Here is a 14,518-nt window from a genome sequence, read left to right as displayed (position 1 = left end):
AACTTGTATTCTGAACAGAGACATCGAACAAGATCCAGAAGAAGATATCTGGAAGGAGAAAAGAGACATGAAACGAGATCCAGAAGAAGATATCTGGAAGGAGAAAAGAGACATGGAACGAGATCCAGAAGAAGATATCTGGAAGGAGACAAGAGACGTGGAACGGGATCCAGAGGAAAATATTCAGAACGAGGAGCGGAGACCTGGAGCGAGAGCCAGAAGAAGATATGTTGAACAACAAACGGAGACTCGGGACCGGATCCAGATGAGGATGTTCGCAACGAAGAATGAGACGGGGATAAGAAGAGGCGAAAGAGAAAATGGACAGATAAAGTAAGCCGTTAAGTTTGGATATTGTGAAACTTTATTAAATTATTGTACCAGTATAGTAAGGTTCTAAGAGAGAACATATTTTGTAAAGTTGTGTAAGCCGTGACCGGGCAAGAGATATGGTCTATAGTAAGAGATTTTCCATAAAATTATTGTACCAGTATAGTAAGGTTCTAAGAAAGAACATATTTTGTAAAGTTGTGTAAGCCGTGACCGGGCAAGAGATATGGTCTATAGTAAGAGATTTTCCATTAAATTATTGTACCAGGATAGTAAGGTTCTAAGAAAGAACATATTTTGTAAAGTTGTGTAAGCCGTGACCGGGCAAGAGATATGGTCTATAGTAAGAGATTTTCCATCAAATTATTGTACCAGTATAGTAAGGTTCTAAGAAAGAACATATTTTGTAAAGTTGTGTAAGCAGTGATTAATGGAGATGAATTTAGGGTAATATTGTGTAATATGTAGATAGTGTAATGATTATAATAAGGCGGTCGTGGTGTCCAGTATGTGACGGTAGTATTTTGGGCATATATTAGTATACGACAGTTATTGCAGTTTAAGTGCAGAGAGGTCAGTTTAACATATGTTTGGGTCAGTACGAGGTTGAGTTATGGAGTGTTTACAAAATACTAGTGTTACAATGTTGCGGCTATTGACAGGATAGTTTGAGATTCCCGGGAAATGGTAGATTGTTTAGACAATCAGGGGCGAGAGGAAAATACGATTAGCCTTTTGAGATAGAGGAGTGCCAGTTTACCCGATCGAGAGGGGGGTCATTTTGATACCGGGCAGGTTCTGTAGCTAGAACCTGTTAAGGTTAGGTCGTTTAGTTAGGTAGGTGGTTATAGTGGTAAGTATAAGATTGGCGGCCGTAGAATAGTGGAGCATTACGTAATTACTGTTATCAGGCTTGGTTGTGGCCGACACCAGGGGATGTCTTGACAACACTGGGCTCCGGCAGAGCGGGAGTCAGCGCTGGTTGACTTAGATAGGTAAAGCTAGACTAAGAGTAGGAGCTAGAACTGGTTAAGGTTAGGTCGTTTAGTTAGGTAGATGGTTATAGTGGTAAGTATAAGATTGGCGGCCGTAGAATAGCATTTGAGGCAATATGAGTCTAAGTGACTAAGCGTTGGTTGAGCAAATATTCGATTATTCATTGTTCAGTTAAGTACCTTGGGCACCTTTATTATACCCCTTGTTTGCATTCTCACCCTATTCGATAGAGGGTCATGGTTGATACCAGACTAGTGTAAGGGACCAGGACCAGTTATGGTTGGGGCCTGGTGAGCACGGATGGAACGTGTCGTTAGAGGTTTAGAATCGACAGTGGTTATTTCAGGGCACATAGATTAGGCACGGTCAAGGCGAGTTGACCGTGCTATCCGTGTTTTATGTTGCAGCACTAGATCGCTGAGCGTTTATGGGCGATACGAGTCTGGTTAATTAGGATTTGAAGTAGAGGTTGTCGAATTATTCATTGTATTGTTTCATAGTTTAACTTTGTTTACCCTTTATTATCACGCTCGTTTCCATTGTCCAAACCCTTAATTAAATGCAAATAAACTTCGAACCGGGAAGCAAGTGTCGACTGCTTACATCTTGATTTGTAGCGCCCATTTGGGAGTGCCAATTCTTTGGAAAATTGTGTCTTTAACTACACTAAATCGATTTATTTAAAAAACCAACGTACTTCACTTATCAATGGCATACTGGTAGTACTTACAGATCATCGTTACTGATCTTCAGAAATGTTGAAATACTTATCAAATCAACTTAATTTGAGAAGAAATGTGAGATTGAAACGAAACAGATAATCTCCCGAACGTCGGGGGAAGCTGAACATATTATTGGTCATATCACAGGCCACAGTCACGTATCAAGACCTATAACATATAATAAATACCCAGTTAAAAAAAGGATGTACAAAAAAAACAAAAAACCTGCACTTGCGATATCAATTTAAATTAATGTGACACTATATCACAGATAGACAGGGAGAAAGAAGCATGACCTAAATAACCCTAGACACGGACCCCTCCCCACTCCCACGTACCTTTCATCATCGACCCTTTTAGATCATCAACGAACTTAAGTCAGAATGAACTTCATCAGCAAAGTTTGGTAAAGTTGGAAATCTTTAGTTATTTTGGAGACTTCCAGGCGCAGAAGTTGTTTGATGTAAATTGTTTCAGGAGGGGCTTTCGGATCAAATTTGATAATACTAATAGATCTTTAAGGTTGGAAGAGTAGCGTATTAGATAGTATATTAACCATGAAAAGTAACGATTTAATGACATTAGATGAGGAGGGGAACATTAAATAGATCACACACACCCTACTAGAGCTGGGGGTGATTATATTGGGAAATTGCATACTCACGAATTACAAATGTCATAAAAACATGCTATTGAAGTATGGATACCACATGTACGGTGTATGAAAACGATAAAACGCCAGGAACCTGACCGTGATAACACTTAGACTAGTGAATAGAGATCTGCAGACAAGTTTAACCGAATTATTCATAAAGTGCCAATTTGCCTGTCCGACCAAACATTAATCCGACAAAATAAGTTGTGTTTAAAGATTTTAATCCTTAGAACTGCAGAAATTCACAGCGCTGAGGAAGCTACTTAAAATCGAGTTTATTATTTACAATTGTTTCTGCAAATCCAAACGTTAGAAGCTGAAACTGCGGTGCTCTAAGGCCAATACATCAAACTAAAAATGATCACATTTAGCAACATGGACATACTGTTTGTATCGTCCTGAGAGCTTTATCTAAATTTTCAAAAATAGCTTTTTTGAAACAGCGTTTGTGTTCTTGTCACATGTAGTACGTACGGTGATTTAAAACGTTCTGCATTATAAATCAAGCAGGGCGAGCAAACTGAAAATTAACATGACATGGTAATTCTGGGAGTTGATGACCGGTACTTAATACTTTTAATGGTGATTTAAATTCAGAGACTGATCACGGGATAGTTTGAGAGTGTTTAAAATTCGCTTATTTTAAGAGAAGTTGGAGCATCTGTGATGCGACAAAACTGAAAACTGAAGTTGTGCCAGGCATATAAAATGTTCAACAACATATGAGAGCTTTTGTAGATTTATAAATTAAGAAGTTAAAATCTAGATATGATTTCTCCGATCATATTCAGTATTTAACACATAGAAGTTTAAGTTTTCTGCTATGCTACGCGGCGTTTGTTTTGTTATTTTGCGGTTAAGAATCCGTGTTATTAACGCTACCTGCGAATCTGAAAGAAATTAACAATCCTTGTTCCGAGACTATCATTTAATCATTTTTATTAAAAAGTGGCTACGACTTTAAATTTAATTATGGAGAATATTATACGACGATACTATGTATCGTCGGTTCAATAATTTAAAAGGTTAAGGCTACATGGAGAAAGGGAGGGGGGAGGGATGAGTTCCGAGGAAAACAAAGAACAAGTAGATGGCAGAATAAAAATACCAAGGAAGCCCTAGAAAAATTTACAAATAGAGCTTGACAAAGGTATAGTCTTAAGAAAGCTCTTTGAATAACATCCAGGGACACACACTTAATGTGCTTTCTGTCAAGCAAAGATTCGGTAACATGGATACAAACAGTTCTTAAAATTGTCGTGATTACACTGAGCAAGAGTGTGTTTAGGTTGAGCACGAGTACGGGAGGTGTGATATTCTCCTCAAATCTCCATCAAGAACGGAGAGAATGAGAATTGAATGAGAACTTAGCCACGATTGTTTGAAGGTCCAGTATGTATCATGGACATTTTCAAACATGACATGGGAGCAGTGCAGGCTCACCAAGAAGCATAATTTGTCGAGTTATAGAGCACGATGTCATGTCATGACGGAGATGGATATGATAAATCAATCTTCTGAACATACACTAGACAAATGAAAACGCCAGCCAGTTTGATATAATACGATCATGATTGTACAGGTATTGGGCAGTTAGCCCACCAATTGTACAGATATAAACATGACATAATTCCGAAATTTGAACCCTCCCGAGCTGCATTTTCATAAGATTAACATTGTCTGATGGATGGGATTAAGAACGGTGAACACTCCAGCAGTCAGATTAATACCAACGATGACAGACAAGTGATTTAATGGGGTATTGTAGGGTATTGTGTGATGGCTTCTTAATTGGTTGAGAACATTGTCCCCTACAGCTTGCTACCTGACAGTCAGATTGGGGGAGAAATCTTCCATTAGGGGGACCACTATCAGCTGGGTGGTTGTGTGGGGTAATCATGCCTTTTAAAGGAATCTACAAACCTACATACCGATTGGGTTCATGCCAATCCATATGACCGTTAATGTTAAGGGGTTATTTGTTTTTCAGTTGGGGCTATATATTAAGTTGTTGGATTGATATTGGTTTAAGGCACATAGTTTGAGTTTCCTTTATGACACGCGTGAAAGTTTCTTCCATATATTATATAATATTCGCAGCGCATAACACCGTAATGAAAATTCTCAGCGACCTGAACCGTAATTTTATTACGGCGTAATCTCAAAATCAAGCATGATGCGAAATCTAGCGGGAATTAAAAATCAAAATATAAGCATCGAAGCGTGTTAACGTGGAATATTAAAAGGTATGAATTCTAACGAAAGATATTAAATTTACAGATTTTACAAAATGCGGAGAAGTTATGTTATAATCTCCTTAGCAACTGGATGATGGAAACGTGATAACTGTACTGCCGATCAATCAACTTCTCATTACCATATTCATTCTGTAGATTTGAATTCACTACTTTGAAGTTTGATCACTGCAAGTGATCATACGATTTTTTAAATCTGACTACAAGTAGAAGATTCTTAGAAAAATTGCATGGTCTTTCATCAAATGATTGAATCTTCCCGTGAACGACTAGACCAATTTGTCATCAATTTGAGCAATGAGGCGTCAGTTAACCCTGGTCAGGGTCTATTGACTCATTCATTTCTAAATTCTAACTCAGAAAAGATAAATTGCCCAAACTGAAATAAATATTTAAGCTAAATTCAGAAGTATCAGCTCAGACAATACCAAACGGGTTATCAAGCCAGGGGAAAAGTTAGCGATTACCATGACCAGTTACTCAGCACATTAGAAAGTACACAGCCAATATTAAACTTCACAACATCTTCCGATCCAGACTTAACCCCGTGACTGAATATCTAGCTGGTTTGTTGGTTGTGGAACCGTGTGGTGGGTTTATCTATTGGTTATTAGTGAACCAGACAATTAAAAAGAAGCCAGTAAAGTTACAGTGTGGAAAAGTAGTTGATGTGTCTATGTTGCAGAAGGAAGTTGGGACAAACTCTTAAGAGTGTTAACTCACAGCCCTGATGTAGGATATATGGAGATATAGCGTAGAGTGTAAATGTAAGATATGTAGGGTGCAGGTGTAGATGAAATGTAGGATATGATGTAGGATATATGGATGGCGTAGATCGGACTAAGTTAGTTAAAATAAAAGAGACTGTAGTAGTAATTAATGTTGTTTCACAGTATCTTTAGACTTATAGAAATTAGAGGACTAACAGCTCATTATAATTAATATGCTGTTAGTCTAACAGTCTATTAATTATAATGGATGTAAGAATATTCCAGTATTTATTATTACCACTAGTACGTAGTAAACCACAATCAAAGCAACAATACCAATATAGCTACAGTAGAGCCGATACTAAGCATTTCTCAGTCGGTCAGCAAGCAGGCTAGCCAGCAAGTGGCTCGAGTGGCAACTTCAGTAGATGGGCTCCCTCACTACTTCACATAATATCAGCTTAAGAGCTGGTGTACTGCGTACGCGGGTGTGACGTCACTGTAACATAAAGTTTATGCGTGATGTGTGGTGGTAGTACTTGAGGAACGTGACCGTGCATATATATGATACAACTTGATCAGAGCTGGTTTGACAAAATATAAATAACGGTTACATTATATAAGGCTAAGGGAGAGGTCCCGATGGTAGTGGAAGAACCAAATAGCAGAATTGTAAATAACGTGCAGTCTAAGATGCTGATGGGGTAACAAATGTTAAATATCGTTTGAGGTAATCATTAGACGGACCAATTCAATATTTTAATGACCGTTGCTATTTAACGTCATTACAGGTAATCAAGACGGCTTCATGGCTTCCTCAATTCTCGTATCTAATAGCTTGATACAAGCTTTCAGACGATGCAATCAAACGAGTTCGTAAAGCATTTAAACAAGCTGAAATAAGTGCTGAAACGCTGCCTACAGGGCTTATATAAAGTCAAGAAGCTGGGGAGCGATCGACAAAACCTCTCTCGACGATTAGCGATAAACACTAGACTCCAAGAGATAAGTGATACATGCCTTCTCTATTTTCAATCCTATTTCCTTCAGGACGACAGTAATAACTTAATCAATCGGGGCGCGACAAGAATCTCCGTGAAATCGAGGACAACTATTTTTAACCTAATTCAAGAAAAGTATGAGCATGACTTGGTTATGCGGAGCCTGTTCATGAGTGAAGCTCTGATTGAAATTATAGCAATAATTGTAACTTATATGACTGTTGCGGTCGCAAGCCGGTCAAAAAGGTGATAAACGGGAAATGATTTTGGTCAACTGAGGTATTTACGGAAATGACCAAACTACAATCCTACGTTTTTTCCTCTCATAACTGTATTAATAATATAATTTCGTCATATGGGGACAAAGATGGGTGATTTGTAAATTCACTTAAGTTTCAATATTGCCGAATAGATTTATTTAAATAATATATAATATTTAGAGTTCAAAATGTCTGTACAAGCGACGAAGGAAAAATGCTCCTTTCAGGTAAAGGAAACAGTTCAACGTTTCAAAAACTACATCATATTCATGTTCTCAAATTATTTGTTATATAGTGGTGTTGAAAGTATTAAAACCCTTGGTACGGAAATATCAAGAAATTTGAACTGAAAACATCTCAAAAATGCGACTCACAATTAATTTTCTTATCCGGATATTACATAACATATAATATAAAGTCATAAGGGGACAAAGGCTTGGTGGGTGGTTTGTAAATTGACTTAAGTGTTAATATTGCCGACTAGATTTAACTATAATATAGCGAAAATAATGGAATCTGGCCCGAACGGACGATCCAGTCGGTAGACAAATTATAAGAACACCGCAAGCTGTGAAAATGTCATGAAATTCGATCAATGGACAGTTAAAAAGTGAGTGCAGCATTATATACGTTAATAGTAAAATAAACCCAAACCGCACGTTTTACGGACCATAAGAATGTTATAGAAGAAACAAGGGTAGCTCCGCAGGCTAGTAATGACGAACGTTGACTGGAGAAGCAAATCAGCAGAGTACTAGAAGTAGGGCTGTAAACAAGCCCGACGGGAAACTGAGAAAACGGAATACAAATTAGGAAGGAAGCACTCTCTGTGGCGTGGAAACGTTACACCGCCAACGTGTTACACTGCTTGTTGATGATTGGAAACGGATCAGAAGTGGGATATGTGATTGGAAATGTTCCAGTTTGGTAGAAACAGGTTATTAAGCTGTTGATGACTAGGAAAACACCTCTTATAACGTCGGCGGGCCAATCAGATGGAGCCTCAAGGCTACACCATTGTGAGGAAGTGTCAACTATTAACAAATAAAACAATGCTACGGTAATATGTTCCATTATCACTTTGTTATGGACTATGAACTATTTCGGTTTGATTTGTGTGAAACTTGATTGGATAGCTGTTAGGCGATAAAGTAAGAGATAAACTGTGAACATGCTCTTCTTAATGCACAAAGTACAATTTTACACTCTCTTAGCAAAAACCAAATTTCACTACTGCTATTATTAGATTACAGTAAAGCGTTTGACGTCCTGGATCATGCTACACTGCTAAATAAATTACAGCACTACGGCATCCGGGGAATAGCTCTAAAGTGGTTTGAGTCATACCTAAGTGATAGAAGCCAATATGTAGCAATAAACAATTCACATTCGTCCCACAAGCCTATTGTGCATGGTGTTCCACAAGGGAGCATACTAGGTCCCTTACTTTTCGTCATATACATCAACGATCTTCCCGGTATTTCTAACATGATGGTAAAATTCATACTTTATGCAGACGATGCAAATATCATTATTAACGGTTCCAATGTCCAAGAACTAATGCTAAGGGTCAACCAACTAACGGAAACATTATCACGGTGGGTTAATAGCAACGGATTAGCACTAAATCTAAAAAAGACGTGTTATATGATTTTCTCGAAAAAGCGCATAGAACCATCATTGATTAAAGTACAAATAGAAAATACAGTATTAGAACGTAAAACTGAAGCCCGGTTTCTTGGTGTAATTGTAGATGAAAAGCTTAACTGGAGTAGCCACATAAAAGCACTGAGGAGCAAGATGTCAAGATTTATTGGGGTGATGTACAGGATAAAACATAAATTGCCAATGAAGGCCCGTTTACAGATTTTCCAAAGTTTTGTTCAGTCCCATTTAAACTTTTGCTCACTTGTCTGGGGATTTGCTTCAAAATCTCTTATAGAATCTCTTTTTGCTAAACAAAAACAAGGTATGAAGGCAGTTATGGCCGGAAATGTGAACTACTACTACAAGGACGGAAAACTGCCAGAACACACAAAACTAGCATTTAAAGAACACGAGGTCTTAACCGTTCAAGGGGTTATCGTTAAAAACGCACTTATTTTACTGCACAAAGTTCGAAATATGTCTAGTTTGTTACCTAAATCGATTTCAGAACTTTTCCCTCCTAACACACCCAAACAAGGAACGTCACACGAACAAAACTTAGACTGGTTATCAATTTACTCACAGACTGACCTGAGATCTAGCATCTTTTATAAAGGCCCAATGCTCGCTATTTCAGAGCATAACACTCGCATTACATGCCCATCCAGTATATTTTCTATCAACATATATAAGAATTCGTCAAAAAAAGTACTACTAGACTTGCAAAGTGCTGGCTGCAACGACGAATGGCCACCATTTTTACTCCACAACCTACCTGGATTACGTAAATCACAAAGAACATAGTCAATAATCACTCAAAACCAAACTCATACAGCTCAAATTAAACAATCTGAATCAGGACAACATTTCAAACCACCTGCCATTCTAACAGCACATTCCTTATTTCACTGCCACATAGCGCATATCTACACTGATAACACACCTAATTGCGGTGAGGCAGCATCATAAAGTTACCAATATCAAATATGTTTGCAGATCAGGGCTAGTAGACTCGACCAATAAAATTTTAATCGAATAGTTTTAATAGATAACATCACAATTATAATCTGCGTGCCCCTCGGGGATGAATATTTAACTTATTTCAATTATATATTACTTTTGAGTAAACATTGGCTGGTACTACGGACCAGTCCCCAAATCAACTGCCATTCTAAAACTTAACACAAGCAAGGAGGTATTTATCTGCTTATTCTAGAAAGACATGCAAATAATCGGAGGTTTAAACTGACATTTGAGCGTAACGAACTTAAGTTAAGTAAATTCTTTAATAAACTAACCGATCGGGGAGGGAGCTGGTGATACTTGGGAACCTCCATCTATACGTTCACAGGCGTTACCGTAATACAACTTGTACTCAGTTTCATCTGAAGATAGAGGGTGATTATTTTCAAAGTAATTTGATAAAGTGAGTTCTTTTCTATAGTTATTAGTTTCTAAATATTTTCAGGCGTTCATGGTGACTTGTCAAACTGGTCCGAAAGACGAATTAAGCCAAATGTAAACAGACTTTATTTTACAATCCATATGGTCTCTATTAACTATTTACTGTTGATTGAAATTGCTACTCGAACTGACTACCGAAGTTTAACTTTAAGAGGTAATCGCCTGAAGTTTTTATTGCGTCATTGGTCATACATTTAACCGTTTATGAAAGTTATCCGTCGCGTTAAATTATTCTTTCTGCGCAGTAGACCATTGGATGATTAATTTACAGTCGGTTAAATTATAAGCAGCCTGCAGCAATAAATACTTTTATGCTAAAATTTCTGACGACATTATTTATCGAGTACTGAGTCTGTTTAGCAGATCAGCCTAGATCAAGGGCGCAAGCGGCCGGCACGCGCTTCTCTGTCATGGTAAATGTGAAATTTATAATTTACATTAGTATAATGTTTTCGCGCGCTCCACAAAGTTTGTCTTTGCCAAGCTTTTTCACTAAATTTAAAGTCTCTTGGCGACCTATTACTGAAATTCATGGGTCAATATCGTCAGGTAATTATTGTTTACGGATGAGAAAATGAACACACACGATGACTAGTTATTTTGGAATACTTATTTTTGTTGTTACACACCAAGAACAATTCGTGATTCATCTTACCGTACCGTACGCAACAATATGGAATACATGTTTAAATTATGCACTTGTTATAATGATAGTAGACTATTAGAAATAATAGCAGACTATAACAAACTTCGAATTCGTAAAAAATGTAACTTTCTCGGCCGTTAGTCCACAAAAGCGAGCATCATAACCACACGATTCTATAAATGTGCCCGGAACTTATGAAATGGACCGCGAAAAGTACTATTATACTACTGTAATCATGCCATATTTGTACATGCACTTCTTTGAGGACCGAGACACTAGAGTCAAGATCTTGAAGGGCCAACCTTTAAAAGTCATCGGTCAATTTTTTGTGGTTGTTTCTGACCCTATTTTAATAGCATACCTCCAAACACCAAAATAATTCCAAAACACCAAAAATACCTCTTAAGCACCTGCTTAGCATCAGCGCCTCAAATTTAAAACGACAGGTTTTTAGTATGCGAATTTCATATTATCTTATTATAGCTATGGTATTAAGACATGAGTCCAAGAATGTAGCTAGAAATTCGTATTTATGGATATGCACCCAAAATGAAATTTGAAAGTACCAACCTATCACACCCACATCAAATTACCTCATAACACATACACCTTGTATAGCCCCTAGACAAGGGCTAGACGAGTTTTATCATGATTTCAAATCTTTTATGTAACCTGATAACCCGTAATCAAATGACGAATAAATTGTATAAAAATACAAAATGTACAAGATGCACGATTTGTTCTTGTATAACATATGCGGTTCTAAGAGGCCCTCCCACGGTTTCTTTAATAAAGTCACAGTCAGGTCACATGTGAGTCACGTGATATTAGTGGTAGGATATTATATTGAACATAATATGCACTTATCATACCTTCACAACCAATAACATTAGGTAATATTTTCACACGTTCATATGTGAAACAATGTAATAGGTTTGGGAGCTATTTTGAAGATGAGTTCTCACAAAAATACATGACTGCGGAAGTGGGGGTTGTAGAAAAATATATTGGGATACCGTAATTTCTTCTTCAGAAGCTTTCAAATGACATGTGCTAATCGTCTTACAGCAAAGAACTAGTTCTATAGAATCTCACTGTGAGTCCTATTTAGCTGTGTCAAGTTTCCTGTGAGATAAAACCACTATCAACCTACACTAGTAAGTATTGGATACTATCTAGCCTCCAAACACAGCCAGGATAGTGGATGATATCCTGGGGATATTAGCAGATGTTGTATAATCAGATGATTAATATGATAATCTACACTGTACACTGTACACTCAATCCCATTCAACAATCTATCAACCCTGAAAGCTTGTTGAAAGCACATTGTCACATATATATGTTAAAAGTGGTTCCATCTGAATGGTTCTGGGTGTATGCACATTAAAATTACAAATTTAGACTTAAACCCACAGATGTATGTTATCTAGTTTAGAATAACAGGCCAGGGGTGATGAAGTAGTCTGAAACCGTGTCAAATAACACGCCCTCTTAATCCCGGACGCGCGTGTGTGTCATGACACGTGCGTGACTGTGTGTGTCACGTGTGTGACTGTGTGTGTCACGTGTGTGACTGTGCGTGTCACGTGTGTGACTGTGTGTGTCACGTGTGTGACTGTGTGTGTCACGTGTGTGACTGTGCGTGTCACGTGTGTGACTGTGTGTGTCATGATAGGTAGACCACAAGACCTGTAAGTTGTCTGGTTACACCCTCCTGACTAGGCTCAAACTCATAAAGATAAGGAGGACTTAAAGTCATGTGACAGATTGGAGGTTGTCTGTTTAGAAGTAATGTGGTTCAGTTGTCACAAATGGAGCAGTGAGCAGGAGAACTCAAGTATAATATCTGAGTATAATATCTCAGTATAATATCTGAGTGCTCAAGATATGATACGCTTATGAACATGCTCTTATCGGAAGACTCAAGACAGGCAGGCTGCGCTCCAGCACTCCAGCAGTGTAATTGTTATCAGGAACTAATAATTAGCACATGATCTCTTACATATTATGGCCCAGTCGACTGGGCCGATCGTTACAGTAGTTTATCAGTTGATCAGTAAGAATTTAAATAAATGCGGCTGATTCAAATCGCCGTGACATAAGCCATCAGATATTTCCTGTGCCATAAAAACCTAATTTAATTAATAATGACATATTTCCAATCGATGAGATGATGTCTTTTTTATCCTCTTATCACTTCTATTCTCTTATCTTCTTATCACGTATTCTTATCACTTCACACTTCACATTATCAATACCCCACTACACTTTACAGCATATGAGCATGTTGAACCACAGGCTAGGCTGCTCATACGGGCAGCATGTGCACGTGCGACAACATTTACAGTTCATTCACATGGTGTTTAGGACAAACTCGTAATTTTGACTGTCCTCCTTCTGCTGTGAAATTACACTAGGGACAATGGGTATCTCCGCCCAGCTTAATTACCTAATTAACCAATTAATTTAACTAAGGTCTGAAGAAACCACCAGACGCACAATAATGAGGACCTAGATTACAGCACATCATGCATGTGGATTGTGGGGACTGTAGTCAGTAACTAACTGTTAACAATAATAATAAGAGGAACTCTACTTTTAAACAATGGGGAGGCAGTGCTCGTGCAGCCAATTATACACCACCAATTAGACACCACCATGCAAGGATCATGGAACTCAGGATTCAGTTTACATGATAGCCACGGGGCATTGCTGTCTTCTCAACCATCCGCGAAATCAATTAGCTAGAATAAGGTCTAGAGTGCAAACTACAAGATATCCAATAGCTGCTCCTACAATGTTTATACTATAAAAGAATGTAGAGGGCCAGGGTCGGGTGTGATTGAAGAATTTCTCGTCCTCTTGCAATCTGCTTGCCTGATTTCAGAGAAAAATGTACCAAGTACAGCGGACAGTGTACCAGATGTGAGTGCTACGTTGCAATCTAGTAGCTGCAAACTCTCACTAGTGTCCTAGGAGATGTGTGTGACAAGGGAGCGGCTGATGGAACAGGCTGGAGGGTCCCTCACCACAAGTACCTGTATTATAACAGCACAGAGAGAGAGGAGCTGGAGGTGTGTACGGGATATAATTAATTTGACGCTACAGCACGCGAACTTGGTAATTAAGGAACAATAGCAGAATGTTGAGGTGCACACACACCTTGAAATGTTGACACTGGAGACACTGGAGAAACACAGTGTGTGTGTGTGTGTGTACATGATTACATGAAGCTTGTTAGCTTGAGTATCTTAACTGGATTGTAATTTTAAGAAATATAGTTTTTAGAGTAGAAGAAATTTAGTATTTGACATCTGAGGTCTGGGAATCTCGTACCTGTTATTGTTATATATAGGAATTCATTCCACTTAGCCTATATAATTCCTGCGACATGACTAATGACTGCGTTGTTGAAATGTCGAAATTTAGTTAGAGCTCTTAGCTTGTTACGCAGTACTTATCACTATCATGTCAGAGATATCTCAAACAAGAAATTGAGTAAGTACACATTATATATAAAGAACGTCAAAAAAAGTGTAAATATATCAGATATAATAGAAGAGTAGATACTAGATATTACAGTAGATATCTGAAATCTACTTACATTCACTTCTAGAGTTAGAACTTCGTAACGTATCTGAAACAATGCCTAGTGTTAGAATACTATTCGTTGCTAGCAGTGAGCAGTCTAGTATAAGAGGCTTTCGTGTGAAACTATTCAAACTATTTCACAGTAAGCAACCAAATATTTGAGGTGTTTCAGCTAGATACGGCGATACTCCGTAATTTTCAATCCAGGTGTTAGGTAGATACGGCGTCTAACTAGTTT

General features: G+C 38.0%; 1 protein-coding gene across 2 annotated transcripts in view; it reads right to left on the bottom strand.

The window, feature by feature from the left end:
• The window catches only part of LOC134818434 (uncharacterized), a 49,191-nt gene that overhangs the window by 24,137 nt on the left and 10,536 nt on the right, over positions 1-14,518 (bottom strand). For both annotated transcript variants that reach the window (XM_063827979.1, XM_063827980.1), the window contains exons 3-4: positions 14,294-14,326; positions 9,875-9,961 (exon numbers count right to left, since the gene is read on the bottom strand). In XM_063827979.1, the coding sequence (XP_063684049.1) occupies positions 9,875-9,961; positions 14,294-14,326 (120 nt within the window). The remainder of the gene's footprint in view (positions 1-9,874; positions 9,962-14,293; positions 14,327-14,518) is intronic.

This window comes from Bolinopsis microptera, chromosome 7 (assembly GCF_026151205.1).
Source record: "Bolinopsis microptera isolate Bmic1 chromosome 7, MBARI_Bmic_1.0, whole genome shotgun sequence".
NCBI lineage: Eukaryota > Metazoa > Ctenophora > Tentaculata > Lobata > Bolinopsidae > Bolinopsis > Bolinopsis microptera.
Note: the sequence above shows the minus strand (reverse complement) of the source record. Positions and strands in the feature narration are given on the sequence as shown.